The sequence below is a fragment of the Oncorhynchus kisutch genome, linkage group LG8, assembly GCF_002021735.2.
Source record: "Oncorhynchus kisutch isolate 150728-3 linkage group LG8, Okis_V2, whole genome shotgun sequence".
Classification (NCBI taxonomy): Eukaryota; Metazoa; Chordata; class Actinopteri; order Salmoniformes; family Salmonidae; genus Oncorhynchus; species Oncorhynchus kisutch.
The window spans coordinates 78846240-78867176 of NC_034181.2; the positions used below are offsets into that span (position 1 = coordinate 78846240).

General features: G+C 44.1%; 2 protein-coding genes across 8 annotated transcripts; one reads left to right on the forward strand and one right to left on the reverse strand.

The window, feature by feature from the left end:
* Positions 1–5495: 5495 nt before the first annotated feature.
* bloc1s6 (biogenesis of lysosomal organelles complex-1, subunit 6, pallidin) lies at positions 5496–8974 on the reverse strand. Its single transcript, XM_020473826.2, has 6 exons — positions 8888–8974; positions 7830–7930; positions 6950–7130; positions 6521–6608; positions 6254–6340; positions 5496–6022 (listed from the first exon to the last, which is right to left on the reverse strand). The coding sequence occupies exons 2-6, from the start codon at positions 7900–7902 to the stop codon at positions 5903–5905; spliced, it is 549 nt and encodes a 182-aa protein (XP_020329415.1). The 5' UTR covers positions 7903–7930; positions 8888–8974; the 3' UTR covers positions 5496–5902.
* On the forward strand, positions 8540–19441 carry slc30a4 (solute carrier family 30 member 4). Of its 7 annotated transcripts, none has more exons than XM_031831315.1 (8): positions 8540–8662; positions 9694–10247; positions 11015–11161; positions 11443–11596; positions 15308–15536; positions 16005–16110; positions 16811–16945; positions 17437–19441. In XM_031831315.1, exons 2-8 carry the CDS (start codon positions 9836–9838, stop codon positions 17589–17591), a joined length of 1338 nt encoding a protein of 445 aa, XP_031687175.1. In that variant the 5' UTR covers positions 8540–8662; positions 9694–9835; the 3' UTR covers positions 17592–19441. The 7 variants fall into 7 exon arrangements, 5 of the variants coding, with proteins under 5 accessions (XP_031687175.1, XP_031687173.1, XP_031687176.1 ...); XM_031831313.1 differs by lacking the exon at positions 8540–8662 and adding an exon at positions 8706–9219; XM_031831316.1 differs by lacking the exon at positions 8540–8662 and adding an exon at positions 8924–9103.
* Positions 19442–20937: the final 1496 nt, after the last annotated feature.

The window sequence follows — 20937 nt, forward strand, 5'->3', positions numbered from 1 at the left end:
AGTCGATTTTTGACTTAGTCATGCAATGATGTCAATGGGCCATGAAGTGAAAATTCGACTTCAGTGGAAGTTAGGATTTGCCCCAAAGTTAGATACATCTCTGTACATTATGAAGAAGTGATATACGCGTAGAATTTTCAGCTCCATACGAAGCTGAGGAATCATCTACTGTTTGCAGAGGAACTTCAGGAGGGGCAGACTGCTGTTGGCTACTAAAATGGCAATAAAAAAAGAAAATAGCTTATATCAATCAATGGGACTGGTGTAACTACAACTTACTGTCAAAGACAACTACAGAGCCTACAACTTGAAGTTGGAAGTCACCCCATACACTGACCTAGGGTCTGTTTTGTGTTTTAACCCCAAAGGGAAAATGACATGGGAAAAGGACAGAATGAGAGATAACTGGTCCTAGAACTGTGACCAAGGGCAACTTGAACATAGCCGTTGTGTCTGTCTGACACGGCAGACGTTGTCAGAGCTGAATGCCTTCATACTAAGAGGTGTCTGCTGCCATCTAGTGGACTGTGTTCAGATAACAGCTGTAACAACCAACAGCACCTTTTACAATACACGTGCACACACTCGTACACACCACACACACACACGCTCTCATTTTTCTTTGTTTCAGAGATATATATTTTTTTCTCCAAATTATTTCCTAAAAATTTAAATTTGACATCAGGGACTGCATCATCAAGGACTGTATCATCAGGGACTGTATCATCAGGGACCGCATCATCAGGGACTGTGTCATCAGGGACTGCATCATCAGGGACTGTATCATCAGGGACTGTATCATCAGGGACTGTGTCATCAGGGACTGCATCATCAGGGACTGTATCATCAGGGACTGTATCATCAGGGACTGTATCATCAGGGACTGCATCACCAGGGACTGTATCATCAGGGACTGTATCATCAGGGACTGTGTCATCAGGGACTGCATCATCAGGAACTGCATCATCAAGGACTGTATCATCAGGGACTGTATCATCAGGGACTGCATCATAAGGGACTGTATCATCAGGGAGAGAGAGAGAGAGAGAGAGGGGGGACAGAGAGAGGGAAACAGAGAGAGAGAGAAAGAGAGATAGAGATGGGGGCAGGGAGAGAGAGAGGGGGAGAGATATAGAGATAGAGGGAGGGGGGGGGGGGTAATAAGTATAACAAACATGTTAATTTTAGTTAACCAGAATGTGATGATAGGTTACATTCACTAACCTGGCTGTGCCGGATGCTATGTTGGGGTGACACCATGTGGGACATGATACTAACACAGATACACTGAGTGTACAAAACATTAAGAACAAATGTTCTTTCCATGACAGACTGACCAGGTGAATCCAGGTGAAAGCTATGATTCCTTATCGATGTCACCTGTTAAATCCACTTCAATCAGTGTAGATTTTTAATTTACCTTTATTTAACTAGGCAAGTCAGTTAAGAACAAATTCTTATTTTCAATGACAGCCTAGGAACAGTGGGTTAACTGCCTGTTCAGAACAACAGATTTGTACCTTGTCTGCTCGGGGGTTTGAACTTGCAACCTTCCGGTTACTAGTCCAACGCTCTAACCACTAGGCTACCCTGCCGCCCCGATGTGTGGAGGGGAGGAGACAGGATAAAGAAGGATTTTTAAGTCGTGAGATAATTGAGACATGGATTGTGTGTGTCATTCAGAGGATGAATGAGCAAGACAAAATATTTAAGTGCCTTTGAACGGGGTATGGTAGCAGGTGCCAGGAGTACCAGTTTGTGTCAAGAACTGCAACGCTGCTGGGATTTTCATGCTAAACAGTTTCCCGTGTGTATCAAGAATGGTCCACCAACCAAAGGACATCCAGCCAACTTGACACAACTGTGGGAAGTATTGAAGTCAATATGGACCAGCATCCCTGCGGAACGCTTTCGACACCTTGTAGAGTCCAAGCCCAGCGAATTGAGGCTATTCTGAGGGCAAAAAGGGGACGGTGCAAATCAATATTAGGAAGATGTTCCTAATGCTTTGTACCCTCACCGTATGTCAACTGTCTTCACAAACACATCCAAGCCCTCAAGTGCTTTCAAATGGCACATATATTCATAGCTGTTGAAAATGTCCAGTTACAAACAAGTCATAGATGGAGAGTGTGTGTGTCCCAAATAGCACCCTATTCCCTATTATAGTGCACTACTTTTGACCAGAGCCTAGTGAGTCCTGTTGAACACTACATAGATAATAGGATGCCATTGTAATGGGGACAACAAGTGCATATTGTTCGAATTCATTTGTGTTTTCAGTAAACATTTGGCAACAAATTGTAGTTGACTTATTAGTCAATAATCCTTTGATTGAGTTGCACACCCATCGGTTTTGTTGGTCACAACCCACCTGTCTATACTTATGTATATTTGTCTGTGATGCTTGTTGAGTAGGCTAACAGAGGCCTAACAGAATATTGTGCTAGGGACATACAGTAGGCTAATAGAGGCCTAACATAATATTGTGCTAGGGACATACAGTAGGCTAATAGAGGCCTAACATAATATTGTACTAGGGACATACAGTAGGCTAATAGAGGCCTAACATAATATTGTACTAGGGACATACAGTAGGCTAACAGAGGCCTAACATAATATTGTGCTAGGGACATACAGTAGGCTAATAGAGACCTAACATAATATTGTGCTAGGGACATACAGTAGGCCGACATTCCTTTTGGTCCATGTAGGTTTTTAGTTTTTTACACAGTGAGGTATGTTTCACTTTTAAAAGAACTTAAATAACATTTTGAGTATCTAAATATCAGAAATGTGTTTTCACACGTGTACGTTCTCTGGCTTTCGAGCTCAGCATAGCTGAATGCTTGGTTGCCATAACAACACTCTGCTGGAGGGGAGAGAAGGATAAATGTTCTGAGAAATCAATTTCATGACCTCATACAGAGGAGATTTGAGACACTAAGCACCTAACTTCTAATATATTCACAGAAGGACCAATGCGTTTTTAATTCCCCGTAGGTTCTAACCTCTGTTTTGACACAAAATAATGAGTACGGAAACAGCTTCCTTATGCTGGGGATTGATCATCCCCACCAGCAGAGCATCTGGAAAACCGGAAAACTGGAAGTTTACCTCTGCCTTGGTGGGTCTGTTGGCATTGGTGGATCTGTTGGCATTGGTGGGTCTGTTGGCATTGGTGGGTCTGTTGACATTGGTGGGTCTGTTGGCATTGGTGGGTCTTTTGGCATTGGTGGGTCTGCTGACATCGGTGGGTCTGTTGGCATTGGTGGGTCTGTTGGCATTGGTGGGTCTGTTGGCATTGGTGGGTCTGTTGACATTGGTGGGTCTGTTGGCATTGGTGGGTCTGTTGGCATTGGTGGGTCTGTTGACATTGGTGGTTCTGTTGGCATTGGTGGGTCTGTTGACATTGGTGGGTCTGTTGACATTGGTGGGTCTGTTGACATTCATTGGTGGGTCTGTTGACATTGGTGGGTCTGTTGACATTGGTGTGTCTGTTGACATTGGTGGGTCTGTTGGCATTGGTGGGTCTATTGACATTGGTGGGTCTGTTGACATTGGTGAGTGTGTTGACATTGGTGGGTCTGTTGACATTGGTGAGTGTGTTGACATTGGTGGGTGTTTTGACATTGGTGGGTCTGTTGGCATTGGTGAGTGTGTTGGCATTGGTGAGTGTGTTGACATTGGTGAGTGTGTTGACATTGGTGAGTGTGTTGACATTGGTGAGTGTGTTGACATTGGTGGGTCTGTTGACATTGGTGAGTGTGTTGACATTGGTGGGTCTGTTGACATTGGTGAGTGTGTTGACATTGGTGGGTCTGTTGACATTGGTGAGTGTGTTGACATTGGTGGGTGTTTTGACATTGGTGGGTCTGTTGGCATTGGTGAGTGTGTTGACATTGGTGGGTGTTTTGACATTGGTGAGTGTGTTGACATTGGTGAGTGTGTTGACATTGGGTGATGTTTAAATGTCATAATGTGATGTTGATATCTCTAAATAAGTGGCTTGTTGTTGTTGTTTTTATACACATCTCACTAGGTTCGTTCTGCTGTATTTTCCAGTTCTCTGAGGTCCGGCACTGTAACAGCACTGTGGGATTTTCAACTTGTCATTTTGTACTGCATGTCAACTTAAAACGTGTCTCCATCACAAGTGTTGTTATTTTCTTTGACATTTGTGTTAAATATTTGTATGGAAAATATTGGTAAATATTAGTCATACAGTGATGAATTAGTCTTTGATTTTGGCATCAGCAATGTCCTAAACTGTGTTCAGGTCTTTCATTGTGATAAGAACCCCAGATTGTACCTTCCATGAATCAGATGAATTAGACCAGATCAGTGTGAGACCCCACCCCCTCTAACCGGCTGAAGATATCCACTACAGCCCTGTCCCTCACAGCTGCACAATGTTTATTTGGAATGGCAGGTTAATTGAAGAGATGCTTGGTTGAATGCCGGGAGGGAGGTGGGAGTCAACCCAGCCTGTCATTTGGGATTGACACAATGTTTATTTGGAATTGCAGGTTAATTGTGGGCATCTTCACACTTTGAAATGTGTAGTAATGTTACATTTGAAAATGCATTGAGATACTTGGTCATTTGCATGACACTTTTGGTGGCTATGTCGAATGACTAAAACAGGGGACTGTAATTTAAGATGCACAAAGCTCATGTTCAGCATATTCACTTAAAGGGATACTTCGGGAGTTTGGCAGCGAGGCCCTTTATCTACTTCCCCAGAGTCAGATGAACTTGTCCAGTATGAAGATAGAGGTACTTTAGCGAACCAATGCTAACTAGCATTAGCACAATGACTGGAAGTCATTGTCAGGCTTACAGTTATTGCACTAATGCTAGTTAGCAATTAATACAATGCTTAAAATAGATGTTTTCCTTTTGTGTAACACACATGATACGGGTTGATGGTCACTAGACTTGATACTGAATGTTATGGATTGTTCTCATATCTGTTGATAGTGGTGGACGCCAGACTGGAGGACACTGATTGTTATTGTATTCTGTGACACTGTGATTCTGTAGCAGCTGATGTTGTGACTTCCTACAAGCTTCTCGGCTGGTGTTTACAGAACATTGGTGCTGTGACATTAGAATATAAGGGCCTTCTTATGCAAAGGATCACTGCTTCCTTGGTGAGTACTGCTTCCTCCTAATTCAGCTGGAACCCCAGGACCTCTGCTTTGCTAGCACAGGTGAGCGCCATTCTGAAGTGTCTTAGTGGGGACTGCTTCCTCCTAATTCAGCTGGAACCCCAGGACCTCTGCTTTGCCAGCACAGGTGACCGCCATTCTGAAGCATCTTAGTGGGGACACTTCATGCTGAGGAGGAAGTTTCACACATCCCCATATGCTGCATTCACCCCTCAAACTTACTCAAAACACACTTAGAGAAACAGTTTAGAGACATTTTCTCTGCTTCTGTGCTGGAGGAGTCTCTCTTTTACAACTTGTATTAAACCAGATTGATTCTGATTGACTTCATCTGCTCTTCTCTTTTATTCACCTCAGACATCTCTATTATTACAGCCATTTAGGAGGAAGTGAGGAATAATCACTGCTGGCGTGTGCTGTTTCTGATCTAAACAGCATGATTGGCCACAAAAACTAACAAGGAGCAGTAATTGTCTTGACACCTCTGAATATAAAACTACCTACAAGCAGTACTTGTCCTAACACCTCTGCATACAAGCGACCAAATCATGTCTGACTTTCTGACAACAACCATGGATGAACTGTGTCATCTTGAGGAATAGAGTTGGTCTACTGTTCAACAACCAAAGATGGGGTCAGGACCGGAGCCCTCGACATGTGTGCTGCATCCCTCGTCATTGGCTCTATAGTATAGTTGGCAGTGACAGAGTTAGAGTTCATGGATGGTTCTATGTTCTCTGGGCAGGTTTGGCAATCAGCTGCCTCTCTCTCTCCAGCTCCTTCTCTCTCTGTTGTTCTTTCTCCATCGCCTCCTTCTGTCTCTGCTGCTGCAGCTTCAACGCTCTTTTCTGGAGACAGAGAGAGACAAATTGTTTAAAAAAAATATTTCATCACAGTTTCCCATTCAATTCATTGTCAGTCATTTCAAATGTAAGTTTACATTTAAAACAACCATTTCTTATCAACTGCTACCATAGAAAAGGAGAGAATGCATGGAGGAGGTGGAGGAGAAACTATGTGGTGAGAAATAGCTAAGCAACAATAGTCCATTCTGGGAAGAAAAAGAAACATTCACCCACCTTTAGTTTAGTTGTCTTCTCGTGCAGCATGATCATGTCTTTACGTATGTTCACCAGTTTACCGTGATAAAACTTGGCCTCTGTGAACTGAAACAAACATCCATCAGTCCTACAGGGAGCAGGACAGGTAGACAATGAAAGAATTCTCTTCAGATGCTATGTATGTTTGAAACAACAGGCAGACAGACAGACACAGACAGAGCGACAGAGAAACAACAGACAGACAGACACAGACAGACAGAGCGACAGAAAGACAGACAAATGTACCAGTGAGTTTAGATCCAGTAGGGAGTTGCACTCTCTGAATTTGGTGACTTCTTGGTCCAGTGTGTCCAGCAGGATGACTTGGTTTTGACTGGTCAAGAGGAAAGGAAAGGAACATAACAGCCACAAACACATGACAGTCACACACCACAACATCTGTAACAGGGACAGAGAATACTAACTATCTTGTAAAGTAGAATCTAATTCAGATGTGATCTGTGAATTATCATTATCCTCCTAATAAACTAAAAGTGAAAGATGAAACTGGACTAGAGGAAAAAAGAAGTGCATCCCAAATGGCACCCTATTCCCTTCATATTGCACTACCCTATGGGCCCTGGTCAAAAGTAGTGCACCTTAAAGGAAATACAGTTCCGTTTGGGATGCAACCCAAGGGTTTGTTTTAATGTCTGATGTGATTTGAATACTAACTTGAGTTCCAACAGAGCCTGTTTGGAGCTGTAGAGGTCAGGCAGGTAGTGAGAGAGCAGGCCTTCTGTCAGTTTCTCTATGGCCTTTCTGTCCACTACAATGGGCTCTTCAATAGGGACTGATTTCTCTGCAGGCTGGGAGTCCTCTGTAGGCCGAGAGTCCTGGGGAGTCAGGCTGAATTCTGAGGGGCAATAACAAACACACTGACAATTCTAACCGGTCATATGTAGAAAGACCAGTCCCACTCCCTTCAGTCTGACCTCATGTCAGGGTAGGTCCATGGCCTAGGTACATGGGTAGGTCCATGGCTTTTTTGGGACAGGTCTTGGAGGTGGCAGGTAGCCTAGCGGTTAAGAGTGTTGGGCCAGTAACCAAAAGGTTTCTAGTTCGAATCAACGTGTCGACAAGGTGAAAAACCCTAATTGCTCTTAACCCCAATTGCTCCAGGGCCGCCGCTGATAATGGCAGACCCTGACCGTGATCTCACACTCAGAGTATCTCAGGGAGACGGGGATATACAAAGATATACAAAGAACACATTTCCAATTCCAATAAGACAAATATAAGGTAAGCATAAACCAAATTATTTGATTATTATAATAAACATCTTTGGACCAAAAAGTGGTGCAAAGCCTGCCAGTGGAAAAGCACTGAAAAGTGACTGATTCACACTCTAGGTTAGACACGAACCGTACTGTCCTGGCTCCAATATTTCATTTTCACAATGTCTTGTCCAGCATGGTTTCAGAAACTCTTGTGAATATGTGACCAGGCCAGCCCAGTACTTCTCAACTTGGTTCAGTTTGGTTCTGTAGTCCAAATCAGGCATAAGGGACTGATTCAGAGTTGAGATAAGCATGTGCAACTCATTACTAGTTACCGTAGCTGCCAGTGTTCTGAGGAGGGTCACGCTGAGACGAGGAACTCTCATCTGCCCTCCCCTCTGTCTCCATGTTGTTTGTCACTGTCTGATTCTACAGCCTAAAGAAAGCAAGCAGCAGCGGCAAAATTAGCGATGTTTAGCGGTGTGCCTGGTGTTTCCAGAGTTCTATGAAATATGACCTATACTTAACTATTTCACTGATATTGTTTCCTTCCAAAATAATTGTAATTAAGTATGTCAACAAAGCTTTTCTGTGTTGGAATGGTGTGGGCGTATACTGGTTATTAAAAATATTAATGCAAGTGGACTGCTGATTGTCCAGCTCATCCTCTTCTAGACCACTGATTGGCCAGCTCATCCTTCTGAGGAGTATAACATCACACTATATGACAAAATAGCAAGCATTTAAAAAAAGTTTAAGGTGGGTTTTTTATTTTATGCAAATACAAGTATAGGATGAGTCAACAACATTATTTGGGTAGGAGTTAACACAATATGAACTTTTAAAAGTTAACTTGTTTTTAAAAAAAATGGTGCCCCACCACTGCTAAATTAATATAAGGGAAACACTGGATATGTTAGCCACTTGGACCCTTGAACCTACTGAGGGTTTGCAAACCCACTTCCTCTTGGAGAAGTGTGCAGACTTTTATTCCAGCCCTGCTCTAAAACGCCTGATTCAGCTGATCAAAGGTGATTAGTAGATTCAGGTGTGTTACAGTAGGGCTGGAGCAGATGCCTGAAAAGCCAGTAGCTATTCAGGGGAGGATTGGCAAGCCCTGGCTGAATGTCCTTTGTAAATGAATGCTTGACTCAGACAACACAACCAGGTATCAATAAAATAGATCAAATAGTAGCTAGCTAGTTTGATATCAGCACGTCTAGGAGAGTGCTATGGTGCCTGGCTATGTTAGCTAGCTATGCCATTCTGAATAAATCTAGAAATGCTGTCCACTCTATACAGTTAGCTAAGGCAGCCAAACACATTCAAGTCATTCCAAATGGAGGCAATCATGTTATATTGTAAAATATACAGATCATTTTGAACACTTTACCTTTGAAATTAGCTCTCCATCAAGAATGGCAACGTCTGGAAAACATCATGTGACAGGGCGTCACTCATGTGACTGTGTTTGAACTTCCTGTTTGAACGAATTTAGCTTGATTACTTGTTTCTCAAACTATTAACGGTGCGATGTTGATGTTAGAGAAATGGTTTTGAATACAATCACAGTGAGGAAATGGTCTCCCCTAGAAAAGGCCGACGATCGGTAATTTTAGCGCTAATGTTGTAAGAGGAATGTGATGTTTTCAGCTCAGTTAAACAGAACTCGAGTCTCCGAGCTAGCTTGGCTATCCAATCAAGCCTCCCCCTCTTCTGTCAATGGTGAATCGATTTGTTGGACCCGCTAGTTGTTGCCAGACATTATTGTGTAGTCAACAAGATGTTTTCAACGTTAATTTCTTTAATGACAACGAGGAATTTGCATGCAGACAACTAGCAAGCTGTTTTGATTCAGCCGAGTGTGGATGCATTGTTTGTGTGCTTTTCTGTTGGAGGTGCTGTTATACCCAATTGAATCATTAGAATTCTCTGAAATGGAATGGTTATCGTTTTCAGTGCATGAAATAATGAATATGTAGGCTACCTTAAATCAATGTCCACCTCGGAATATTCTGTTACACGGAGGATCGAAACATACTTACAAATGTCAACCTGTTGTGCAGTTAGATATTACATTTAAAAAATAAATCAAGTATATTTATTCTACTGTGCCGTTTTAACAGACAATGGGTGTGTTCTAAGTAACGATAGGACGTTTTTTCTTTCTGCTAATGATTAATGATTTCCACGTTTCAGGTGTGTCAACACCGATGTAACGTTACAGCCACAACCTCTGATTCAGTACTTTATAAGACGGTGACATTGGTGAGAAGCACACCAAGCTCGGACCGGCATAATTGAAAGTTAACAGCTCCTGAACTGTCAACAACTGGCATTAATGATGTCAGGTGGTGCGAGCTTCATGAGCAAGGTGCGGTCCGCCTTTAGGAAGGAGCCTGAGGACTGGGACCTGAGCGACACGGCCCCCTTTGACCTCTCTGGGGACGAGCTCGCGGAGGATGAGGCGCCCAAGTTCAACAAACTCAAAGTGGTGGTTTCCGGTGAGATGGAGGACTACGCAGCAGGGGCACCGTCGAACGGCGTCGCGGTGAACACAGTGGTGGTGGATGATGACGACTCGCTGCTCGACTCGTCCTCGGGGAGTTTGGGGAGCCCCGGTGTCAACATGGACCGGTCGCAGTGTGAGAGCTGCACGAGGAAGAGAGAGGGGGTTAAACGGAGGCGAGTGATGAAGAAGTTGGCGTGTGCCTCTGTGTTATATTTCCTCTTCATGATTGGAGAACTGATAGGTGAGCAAACAAAACACACTACACTAGTCTGTTACAGTACTGACTACAGACTCTCATTATACACTGTTAGTACTGTGGCCTTCAAGTTCCAATCAAATCAATTTGGTATGATGTTTGGAGCATTGACTTCCAAGTTCCAATCTGAAGTAGCCTGAGTAGACCTACTCACGAGCTAGAGCACACCTGATTCCACTAACCAACTAATCATCAACACCTTTTATTAGGTGAATTAAGAGTGTTAGCGATGGTAGACTACTCAGTTAGTTTCTTTTCAGATCCTACATCTCCCACATCAACATTGTGATTGGATCTGTAATCTTAGTCTGTCATACCCGTCCCCCCTCATACCTGGCCCCAGGTGAAGAGTGGAGGAATGTTCAACACATGGTGATATTAGCATGCATGTATGTGTACAATCACCTGCTGCCATAACAATTCACACATACACCTAAGATGAGAAATGTAATGTGTGTTTGATTATGTTCTGAGAAATTCCAGTTTTGAATGAACTAACAGCTGTCTGTAAGTGGAGATGTAGCTAACAGCTATCTATGTAGCCTAATGTATTAGTAGGTTATAATGTAGGTCATGGATAGGCAACTTTGATGGGGTGGGGCCACAATCTGAACTCCTCATGAGGGCAGCAGTGGCTCTCAGGTCTAAGCACCCAGTTCCATCCATACCCACATGTGCAGTCATAGGCCCTAGCCTTTTGGGGGCTCTAAGTGAAAAATGTGTTGCTGATAATGTATTTGTAATGTCTCTAGGTGGTTATGTAGCTAACAGTCTGGCCATAATGACTGATGCTCTCCACATGTTAACTGACCTGATTGGGATAGTGGTGTCTCTGCTGGCACTGTGGCTTTCTGCTAAACCACCCACCAACAGATTCACCTTCGGACTGCATCGCCTAGGTACGTTACTGTTACTCGTCTTGTTCCATAAACAGAACTTTCTAGATGTATCTTAATTTTGAGATGGAATGTGAGGTCAGCAGTGTTTTGATCTTGTATCATGTTTCTCTCCTCAGACTGTGTAAGGAAAGTGACTTTGTGATTGAGAAGCTCAGAGGTTACTACTGTTTCAGAGCCTCCTGTTTAATAGATGCAGACAGTAAACTGTTAACATATTACATTCAGCTGTCCAGTATAAACGTGTCGGTACATTATTTGGTCTGTGTCTCTACCCCCCATAGAGGTGGTCTCAGCCGGTATCAGTGTGTTACTCATCTACATCCTAACGGGGGTGTTGTTGAACGAGGCGGTGCAGAGAACTATCAGTCAGGACTTTGAAATCAACGGAGATGCCATGCTCATCACTGCAGCTGTGGGGGTCGCTGTCAACCTAGTGTGAGTAGCTGAGTACACACCCATGCATGCACACACACAGAGAGCAGTCATTATGCACCAGAACACTCATCAGCTCATCTGCCCTGACTGTGGAGAGGAGGGAGGGATTCCTGATTCCAGTTAGACTGAATGAATGAATGATGAAGCTTCCTTGTCTCCAGCCAAGGAGCGCAGTGTGTCTGGCTGTAAAAGATCCACAGTCAGTGTATGATGACATGTCATAAACTACTGCAGTCCAAAGGTCTTCTCGTCTCCACTCCACACTACTGGAGCTAAATTACTTTTCAATTGTGTGACTCACTTGGTTAGAGCGTGGCGTGTGTTGAGTGTTGTTGATGATAAGTGCGGTGTGTAGTGTTGATGAGCGTGGCGTGTGATAAGCATGGCGTGTGTAGATAAGCGTGTAGTGTGTACAGTCGTGGCCAAAAGTTGAATGACACAAATATTAATTTTCACAGTCTGCTGCCTCAGTTTGTATGATAGCAATTTGCATATACTCCAGAATGTTATGAGTGATCAGATAAATTGCAATTAATTGCAAAGTCCCTCTTTGCCATGCTAATGAACTGAATCCCCAAAAAACATTTCCACTACATTTCAGCTTGCCACAAAAGGACCAGTTGACATGTCAGTGATTCTCTTGTTAACACAGGTGTGAGTGTTGACGAGGACAAGGCTGGAGCTCACTCTGTCATGCTGATTGAGTTCGAATAACAGACTGGAAGCTTCAGAAGGAGGGTGGTGCTTGGAATCATTGTTCTTCCTCTGTCAGCCATGGTTACCTGCAAGGAAACACGTGCCATCATCATTGCTTTGCAGAAAAAGGGCTTCACAGGCAAGGATATTGCTGCCAGTAAGATTGCACCTAATTCAACCATTTATCGGCTCATCAAGAACTTCGAGAGCGGTTCAATTGTTGTGCAGAAGGCTTCAGGCGCCCAAGAAGTCCAGAAAGCAAAGGGACCGTCTCCTAAAGTTGATTCAGCTGCGGGATCGGGACACCACCAGTACAGAGCTTGCTCAGGAATGGCAGCAGGCAGGTGTGAGTACATCTGCACACACAGTGAGGTGAAGACTTTTGGAGGATGGCCTGGTTTTAAGAAGGGCAGCAAAGAAGCCACTTCTCTACAGGAAAAACATCATGGACAGAATGATATTCTGCAAAAAGTACACGGATTGGACTGCTAAGGACTGGGTTAACGTCATTTTCTCTGAATCCCCTTCCCGATTGTTTGGGGTATCTGGGAAAAAAGCTTGTCCGGAGAAGACTAGGTGAGCACTAGCATCAGTCCTGTGTCATGCCAACAGTAAAGCATCCTGAGACCATTCATGTGTGGGGTTGCTTCTCAGCCAAGGGAGTGGGCTCACTCACAATTTTGCCTAAGAACACAGCCATGAATAAAGAATGGTACCAACACATCCTCCGAGAACAGCTTCTCCCAACCCTCCGAGAACAGCTTCTCCCAACCATCCAGGAACAGTTTGGTGACAAACAATGCCTTTTCCAGCATGATGGAGCACCTTGCCATAAGGCAAAAGTGATAACTAAGTGTCTCTGGGAACAAAACATCAATATTTTGGGTCCATGGCCAGGCAACTCCCTAGACCTTAATCCCATTGAGAACTTGTGTTCCATCCTCAAGAGGCGGGTGGACAAACAAAAACCCACAAATTCTGACAAACTCCAAGCATTGATTATGCAAGAATGGGCTGCCATCAGTCAGGATGTCGCCCAGAAGTTAATTGACAGCATGCCAGGACTCTTTGCATCAACTTCATGTAATTGTCAATAAAAGCCTTTGACTCATATGATGCTTGTAATTATACTTCAGTATTCCATAGTAACATCTGACAAAAATATCTAAAGACACTGAAGCAGCAAAATTTGTGGAAATTAATATTTGTGTCATTCTCAAGTTTTGGCCACGACTGTAGTGTGATAAGCATGGCGTGTTTATGAGCATGGCGCATGTAGTGTGATAAGCGTGGGGCGTGTTGATGAGCGTGTCGTGTGATGAATGCAGTCAGGTTTTAAGTCTGGCCACAGCACTGTTTCAGTAACATTGAAGGTTTTAAATGACATCCACTTCTCTTGATAAGAAGTTACATTGTGTGTCTGTCTATTCATTTGTCGACGGAATTTGACACCGTGGAACATGCTGTTGTGGAGTTACTGGTCATGCTCTAGATGGGTATTTATAAACCAATCAAATTGTAAACAATGTGGATGGTTGTCCATAGAGTTGTGCTCAGGTGTTCCACAATGGTCTACCTTTGGGCTCACTGTTCATTTTGTATATGAACAACATTGGGGATCATATTGAAACAGCGGATGCTCATTTTTATGCAGATGATACTGTTCTTTATTCAAGTGGTTGTAGTTTATCTTAAGCTTTTGAGAATACCTGAAGAGCATGTAACATCACAACAGAATCTGTATGATTTTAAAGCTGGTTCTGAATCCGAGTAAAACAAAATGCATGGTATTTTCAAATGCCAGGCATGTTACCAATCATGTCATTGCTACATTGGCTGGACATACTATAGAGCAAGTCAAAGTGTACAAATATTTGGGAGTGTGGGATGGTGACAAGCTGAGCTTCACTGTTCATGTGGAGAACTTGATAAGGAAGTTCAAGCTGAGAATAGGTTTTTATTACCGGCATAAGGCTTGTTTTTCTTTGGAGGCCAGAAGGGAGCTGGTACGATGTACATTACTGCCGGTTTTAGATTTGAGTGGTGTTCTATATATGCAGGCCTCAACCACTACCCCCAAGAGCACTTGATTCAGTATATCATGTGGTCCTCAGGTTCCTTACAAATCAAAAACGTTTAACACATTGATCTCAACAGTGCTGTTGGCTGGTCGTCATTGACCTTGCGTAGGCTTATAAATTAGTGTATACCAGTGTTTAAGGCCATACTGGGTAAAATGCCACTTTTTATCATGTCGGTAAATAAATATAAATTACGGCCCCATTTGCTTTTAACAGTAACAAGAATTAGAACCGGTCATGGTAGAAATAGTTTTAGCTACTCAGCTCCGTGGTCCTGAATCTCTCCTAAACATTTGATCTAGTCATGTTGGTGGAGTTTAAACACCTGTTCCATGTAAATATCATAGTGTAATTGTTTAGGACAGCTGTTTTTTAGTCATGATTTTTATTTTTACATAATATCATTGTACTGTGGTGTGTGTGTGTGTGTGTGTGTGTGTGTGTGTGTGTGTGTAGGTTTGTTTTAATGTAGTGTTCGTGCATGTAAGTTGTCTGAAATGTTGTTCCCCCTGCTGCTATTGGACCAGGTTTCTCTTTAAAAGATGGTATCTCAATGAGGAAAAACCTGTATGAATAAAGGCTTTTAAAAAATGTTGCGTGCCATGTGTAGATGAGCGTGCCGTGTGTAGATGAGCGTGCCGTGTGTAGATGAGCGTGCCGTGTGTAGATGAGCGTGCCGTGTGTAGATGAGCGTGCCGTGTGTAGATGAGCGTGCCGTGTGTAGATGAGCGTGCCGTGTGTAGATGAGCGTGCCGTGTGTAGATGAGCGCGCCGTGTGTAGATGAGCGTGCCGTGTGTAGATGAGCGTGCCGTGTGTTGATTGATAGTGTAGCCTCAATCATGTATAGTAATGATTAAACATAGTAGTATATAAACGGCCACCAGAAGTTAAACTGACATCTCTCTCTCCTCTCTCTCATAATTATTTATATAGTATGGGTTTCCTCCTGAACCAGACCGGTAACGGTCACCTCCACTCCCACGGGGGTCATGGTCACTCACACGGGGTTCCCCCTCCACCCTCACACGGCCACAGCCACGATGGACCCCCAGCCCAGGGGCCCCAGGGCAGCCTGGCGGTCAGGGCAGCCTTCATCCATGCACTGGGAGACCTGGTCCAGAGTATAGGGGTCCTCATAGCTGCCTACATCGTACGCTTCAAGGTAGGCTACAACGTCTGACCTGGGAGCAGGAACTGTTTTAATGTTGAAGGGCTGAATGGGATGGTTTAAGGGCTTGCTTGGTCGGGCCATGGTCGTGTTCAGTAGTCCATGCAATGGAAAACGCACATTTAGTTTCTTATTGCAGGGTTTCCCAAACTCTGTGCTGGGGCCCCCCTTGGGAGCACGTTTTGGTTTTGTACCTACGGGCCTGGGGCCCCCCTTGGGAGCACGTTTTGGTTTTGTACAACTGATTCAAAGTTGGTTATTTGAATCAGCTGTCGCGCTACGGCAAAATCCTAAACCTGTACCCAGGGGGAGCCCTAGGACCGAGTTTGGGAAATGCTGCCTTATTGGACAAGTCCACATAAAAAGGAACTGTTTGTCTGTTTCCTTCAGTTTGAGCCTAACGACCAAGCTGTTAGATTGACTTGACCATTGCCCCCCCCCCCCCCCCCCCCCTCTCCCTAGCCAGAGTACAAGCTGGCGGACCCCATCTGTACCTACATCTTCTCTATCCTGGTGCTATTCACAACGATACGCATCATACGAGACACGGGAGTCATCGTCCTCGAGGGTGAGACCACGGCTACACATAATACAGTTCATATATTAGCCCAGTGTTATCCTCCTCCAGTCCCCCCAACAGTACACGTTGTTGTAGCCCCGGACAAACTCGCCTGATTCAACTCATTGAGGGGATGATGATTAGTTGAATCAGGTGTTTGTCTGGAGCTACAACAAATCTGTGCTGTTGGACTGGAGTTGGGAACCAGTGTATTAACCTATGTGTACTGTATGTGATTTAGATCAGTGGTTCTCAGTCCTGGTCTTGGGGGCATAAAGGTACATTTTAATTTATCAAGCCTTTGGTTTGCTAGGACCCTTTGTGTCCCCAGTACCAGGAAGAGGAACCGCTGCTCTAGATCAATCCATAATGTCCTGGAGGGACAGAGAGAAACTACATATTTCTGCTCTTTGTTAACCAGACAGATCTATCAGAACAGATGCTTATTCTATTCACTTCCTGTCTGAAACTGCCATGATTATATAGAGCTGCTTTAATATACAGTCCTGCACTTACACACACTTTCAATTGTCTAATCTGGAGCTGTAAAAATGTCCCATAGTGTTTAAATAATAGTAGATTGTTCTCACGCTATGAAAGGGACAAGTCTTTTGCTAGCAACTTACAGCACATGGCATCAAGACTCGTTAGAGAGAAACAATGTTAACGTTCTGAGTTCCATGAAACTGAAAGTGTGTGGTGCTGTTAGGGGCACCCAGGCATGTGGACGTTCAGCGAATCAGAGAAGACCTTCTGAAGTTGGAGGACGTCCAATCAGTTGACGAGCTCAACGTGTGGGCATTAACCGGCGACAAGACCACCGCCCTCGCACACCTGCGGCTCTGTGAGTGACCTTTGACTTCCTCTCCTTTTGTTAGTTGTGCATTTGATGTGCATTCTGTTGATGGGTTTAGGAACTCTACACTCTGTATCTCAATTAGTCTCTGTGATTTTTATTTAACTAGGCAAGTCAGTTAAGAATAAATTCTTATTTACAATGATGCTGAGCCAATTGTGCGCCGTCCTACGGGACTCCCAATCACAGCTGGTTGTGATTCAGCCTGGAATCGAACCAGGGCCTGTAGTGATGCCTCTAGCGCTGAGATGCAGTGTCTTAGACCGCTGCGCCACTCGGGAGCTCTGGGGGACTAAAGGGGTGCACATTCTTCACATCCTATGTCCTCGACCCTTCTCAAATGTTGGAATTCCAAGGTCCTTCCCCCTCGGACCTACTTCTCCAATTGATTTTAACAAGGAGGCGTCGGATGTGAGGAATCGAGGAAAGATAAATGAAGAGCCAGTGTCCTAACCTATTTCTGTGCATTGTGCTTCTAGCGCCCACTAGTGCCAGTGCGTGGGAGGACGTGCAGGCCAAGGCCAGACACCTGTTGATCCACACCTACGGCCTGACCAGGTGCACCGTGCAGGTCCAGACACACAGAAACAGGGCTGCACGCACCTGTACACACTGCCGAGAGTCCACCGCATAGCCTGAGGACGTTAAACCAGACTGGTGCCAAAGCGTAGTGAACTGATCTGGTCTATGCCATTGCCAGGATATTCGGACTGACAGTCAGATGCACATTTTATTTTTAAAGGACAGCTGATTCCTCCTGGGCTGTTGCAAAGTTTTCTGAAGAGGGGTTGAACAAATCTTAACTTCAACAAAAGATCTATAATAATCACCATTAAAGCCTGTAAATGTTTAACATTATTCCTTTTTTTTTTTTTTTTGGTGCTTCTATAATTGAACTGTGTTAATGTGTTTGTTTGAGCACTCTATACTTTCACTGTAGGTGTTCTATTGTTTCCAGTGGGGTGACAACAGGGAATGTCTCTGTGGGCTCATCTCAATTCTATTTCTTTGATTCCTTGCATCCTCTCTTCTTGCCGCCTCCTCAAAACACATCGGAGGAGAAGGTCCGGGGGGAGGAACCTCAGATTCACCGTGTCTGTCATCCTCTCCTCACAAGGTAGAACCACTGGGATCTACTCTGACCTGTTAAGGACCAATCCTAACATGAGATATGCACCTGTATGTAAAGTCTGGCACGCCAATGCAAGTTATCAGTGTTTGACTAGGTTGATGTGAGGCTGTGTCTGAAAATGTTACTAGCGGTTGAATCCTTTCTTCCGCTGTCTTGGTTTCCTCAACTCCTCAAAGTTAATTGGCGGAGAGGATCCAAGGTACTACCCTCTGACGACCACCTCCAATGAGCTTTGAGAGGAATTGAGGGGGGGAAAGAGGACTGTGGAAACTAGTAACGTTTTCAGGCACAGCCAGAGATGAGGCCCAGGCCGTCTCTAAAAGGTCCATACAGCTGATTGTATTATTGATCTGATGATCGTGTCCATATTGCCTTCTCCTTTACTGACCGTGTTGAACCAGTAGACAGAGAGCATGTGTTTTTATGTGAAAAGAGTTATCTGAATTTAGAGTACTGACCACACTCTTTTTGTTTGTTTTACTTGTTTCTTTAACAGTTAATTTATTCTAGCTGAAATCAGGAAACTGACAATGAAACTGACTTTGAATCATGTTTAATACTGTAGTAGGGAAATGCATGACACCTGCTTCTAGTTAATATCAGACAGTTTTATTTGCTTATCAGATTGATTCTGTCAACATTTCAGAAATGCAGTATTATTCCATAAGCATTGAGGGCTGTGAGATGCCAATATTTATAATATGCATAATTCAGGCATTGTGTGGGTATATAAATACATTTGGCATTGTGTCTTCAGGTCTTGGTTGGTTCCTTAAACCACTGTCAGTCTTCCTGTCCAAGCTTATCAACATGTTGGTTGGAACAGACTAAAATGAAATTTTCTTTAACTGCAAATCAGATCAGTATATGCATTACCTGCCTTGTGTTGCTCTTGTTTGGTTTATTTTATGTTAAAAGGTATTTGGTCGATCACATTGTCAGGTTTGGCTCTACAGCAGCACTCACCAGTGTTTCAGTGATTTGCACATTCATTACTTCAACCTGAACACTTAAGGTTCTGCTCCAATATCCACACTCGTGTACTACTACGTAGAATGAAGTATGGATACATCCCAAATGGCATACTTTAATTGGTAAACTAATATGGGCATGAGAACTGAGACTTCTATTCCCTTAAAATCAGGATGCAGTATTGCCTGTTGATCACATGATCAGCTGTTTGTTTAAATGAGTCATGGTTATCAATCTTTTGAGTTACTTTATGACTAGACTGAGCTCTGTCTGAGTCTCACTCACACTTCCCTTTACTCAACTGGCAGATACATTGACTGGAAACATGTGAATGAAGACCCTGTTACATTTAGAAATAAATATCTTCCTTTGAACACCGACCGAAAGAGTTGTGTTTTGTTCTGCTTCTAAAGGGGACTAGAGCAGAGGTATTCAACACAGGATGCTGCTGGTAAACTTCCTTGACTTAGCCATGTGTTGGCTAAAATGACTGTCCAACTTTTTAAATCAGCTGTTAGCCAATATACACTGCTCAAAAAAATAAAGGGAACACTAAAATAACACATCCTAGATCTGAATGAAATATTCTTATTAAATACTTTTTTCTTTACATAGTTGAATGTGCTGACAACAAATCACATCAATGGAAATCAAATTTATCAACCCATGGAGGTCTGGATTTGGAGTCACACTCAAAATTATAGTGGAAAACCACACTACAGGCTGATCCAACTTTGTACTGTCCTTAAAACAAGTCAAAATGAGGCTCAGTAGTGTGTGTGGCCTCCACGTGCCTGTATGACCTCCCTACAACGCCTGGACATGCTCCTGATGAGGTGGCGGATGGTCTCTTGAGGGATCTCCTCCCAGACCTGGACTAAAACATCCACCAACTCCTGGACAGTCTGGTGCAACGTGGCGTTGGTGGATGGAGCGAGACATGATGTCCCAGATGTACTCAATTGGATTCAGGTCTGGGGAACATGTGCCAGTCCATAGCATCAATGCCTTCCTCTTGCAGGAACTGCTGACACACTCCAGCCACATGAGGTCTAGCATTGTCTTGCAGTAGGAGGAACCCAGGGCCAACCACACCAGCATATGGTCTCACAAGGGGTCTGAGGATCTCATCTCAGTACCTAATGGCAGCCAGGCTACCTCTGGCGAGCACATGGAGGTGTGTGGCCCCCCAAAGAAATGCTACCCCACCTCCAAACCGGTCATGCTGGAGGATGTTGCAGGCAGCAGAACGTTCTCCATGGCGTCTCCAGACTGTCACATCTGCTCAGTGTGAACCTGCTTTCATCTGTGAAGAGCACAGGGCACCAGTGACGAATTTGCCAATCATGGTGTTCTCTGGCAAATGCCAAACGTCCTGCACGGTGTTGGGCTGTAAGCACAACCCCCACCTGTGGACGTCGGACCCTCAGAGTCTGTTTCTGACCGTTTCAGCAGACACATGCACATTTGTGGCCTGCTGGTGGTCATTTTGCAGGGCTCTGGCAGTGCTCCTCCTTGCACAAAGGCGGAGGTAGCGGTCCTGCTGCTGGGTTGTTGCCCTCCTCGTCTCCTGGTAGCACCTCCATGCTCTGGACACTACGCTGACAGACACCGCAAACCTTCTTGCCACATCTCGCATTGATGTGCCATCCTGGATGAGCTGCACTACCTGAGCCACTTGTGTGGGTTGTAGACTCCGTCTCATGCTACCACTAGAGTGAAAGCACCGCCAGCATTCAAAAGTGACCAAAACATCAGCCAGGAAGCATAGGAACTGAGAAGTGGTCTGTGGTCACCACCTGCAGAACCACTCCTTTATTGGGGGTGTCTTACTAAATGCCTATAATTTCCACCTTTTGTCTATTCCATTTGCACA

What these genes read in the sequence shown, in the direction of transcription:
- slc30a4 (XM_031831315.1), top strand. Translation starts at nt 9,836, where the DNA reads ATGATGTCAGGTGGTGCGAGCTTCATGAGCAAGGTGCGGTCCGCCTTT. An exon ending in GGGGTCGCTGTCAACCTAGT is followed by an intron (nt 11,597 to 15,307) that starts GTGAGTAGCTGA and finishes TTATTTATATAG; the next exon opens with TATGGGTTTCCTCCTGAACC. An exon ending in GGGAGTCATCGTCCTCGAGG is followed by an intron (nt 16,111 to 16,810) that starts GTGAGACCACGG and finishes TGGTGCTGTTAG; the next exon opens with GGGCACCCAGGCATGTGGAC.
- bloc1s6 (XM_020473826.2), bottom strand. Translation starts at nt 7,902, where the DNA reads ATGGAGACAGAGGGGAGGGCAGATGAGAGTTCCTCGTCTCAGCGTGAC. An exon ending in TCAGAACACTGGCAGCTACG is followed by an intron (nt 7,131 to 7,829) that starts GTAACTAGTAAT and finishes ATTGCCCCTCAG; the next exon opens with AATTCAGCCTGACTCCCCAG. An exon ending in CAGGCTCTGTTGGAACTCAA is followed by an intron (nt 6,609 to 6,949) that starts GTTAGTATTCAA and finishes CCTCTTGACCAG; the next exon opens with TCAAAACCAAGTCATCCTGC.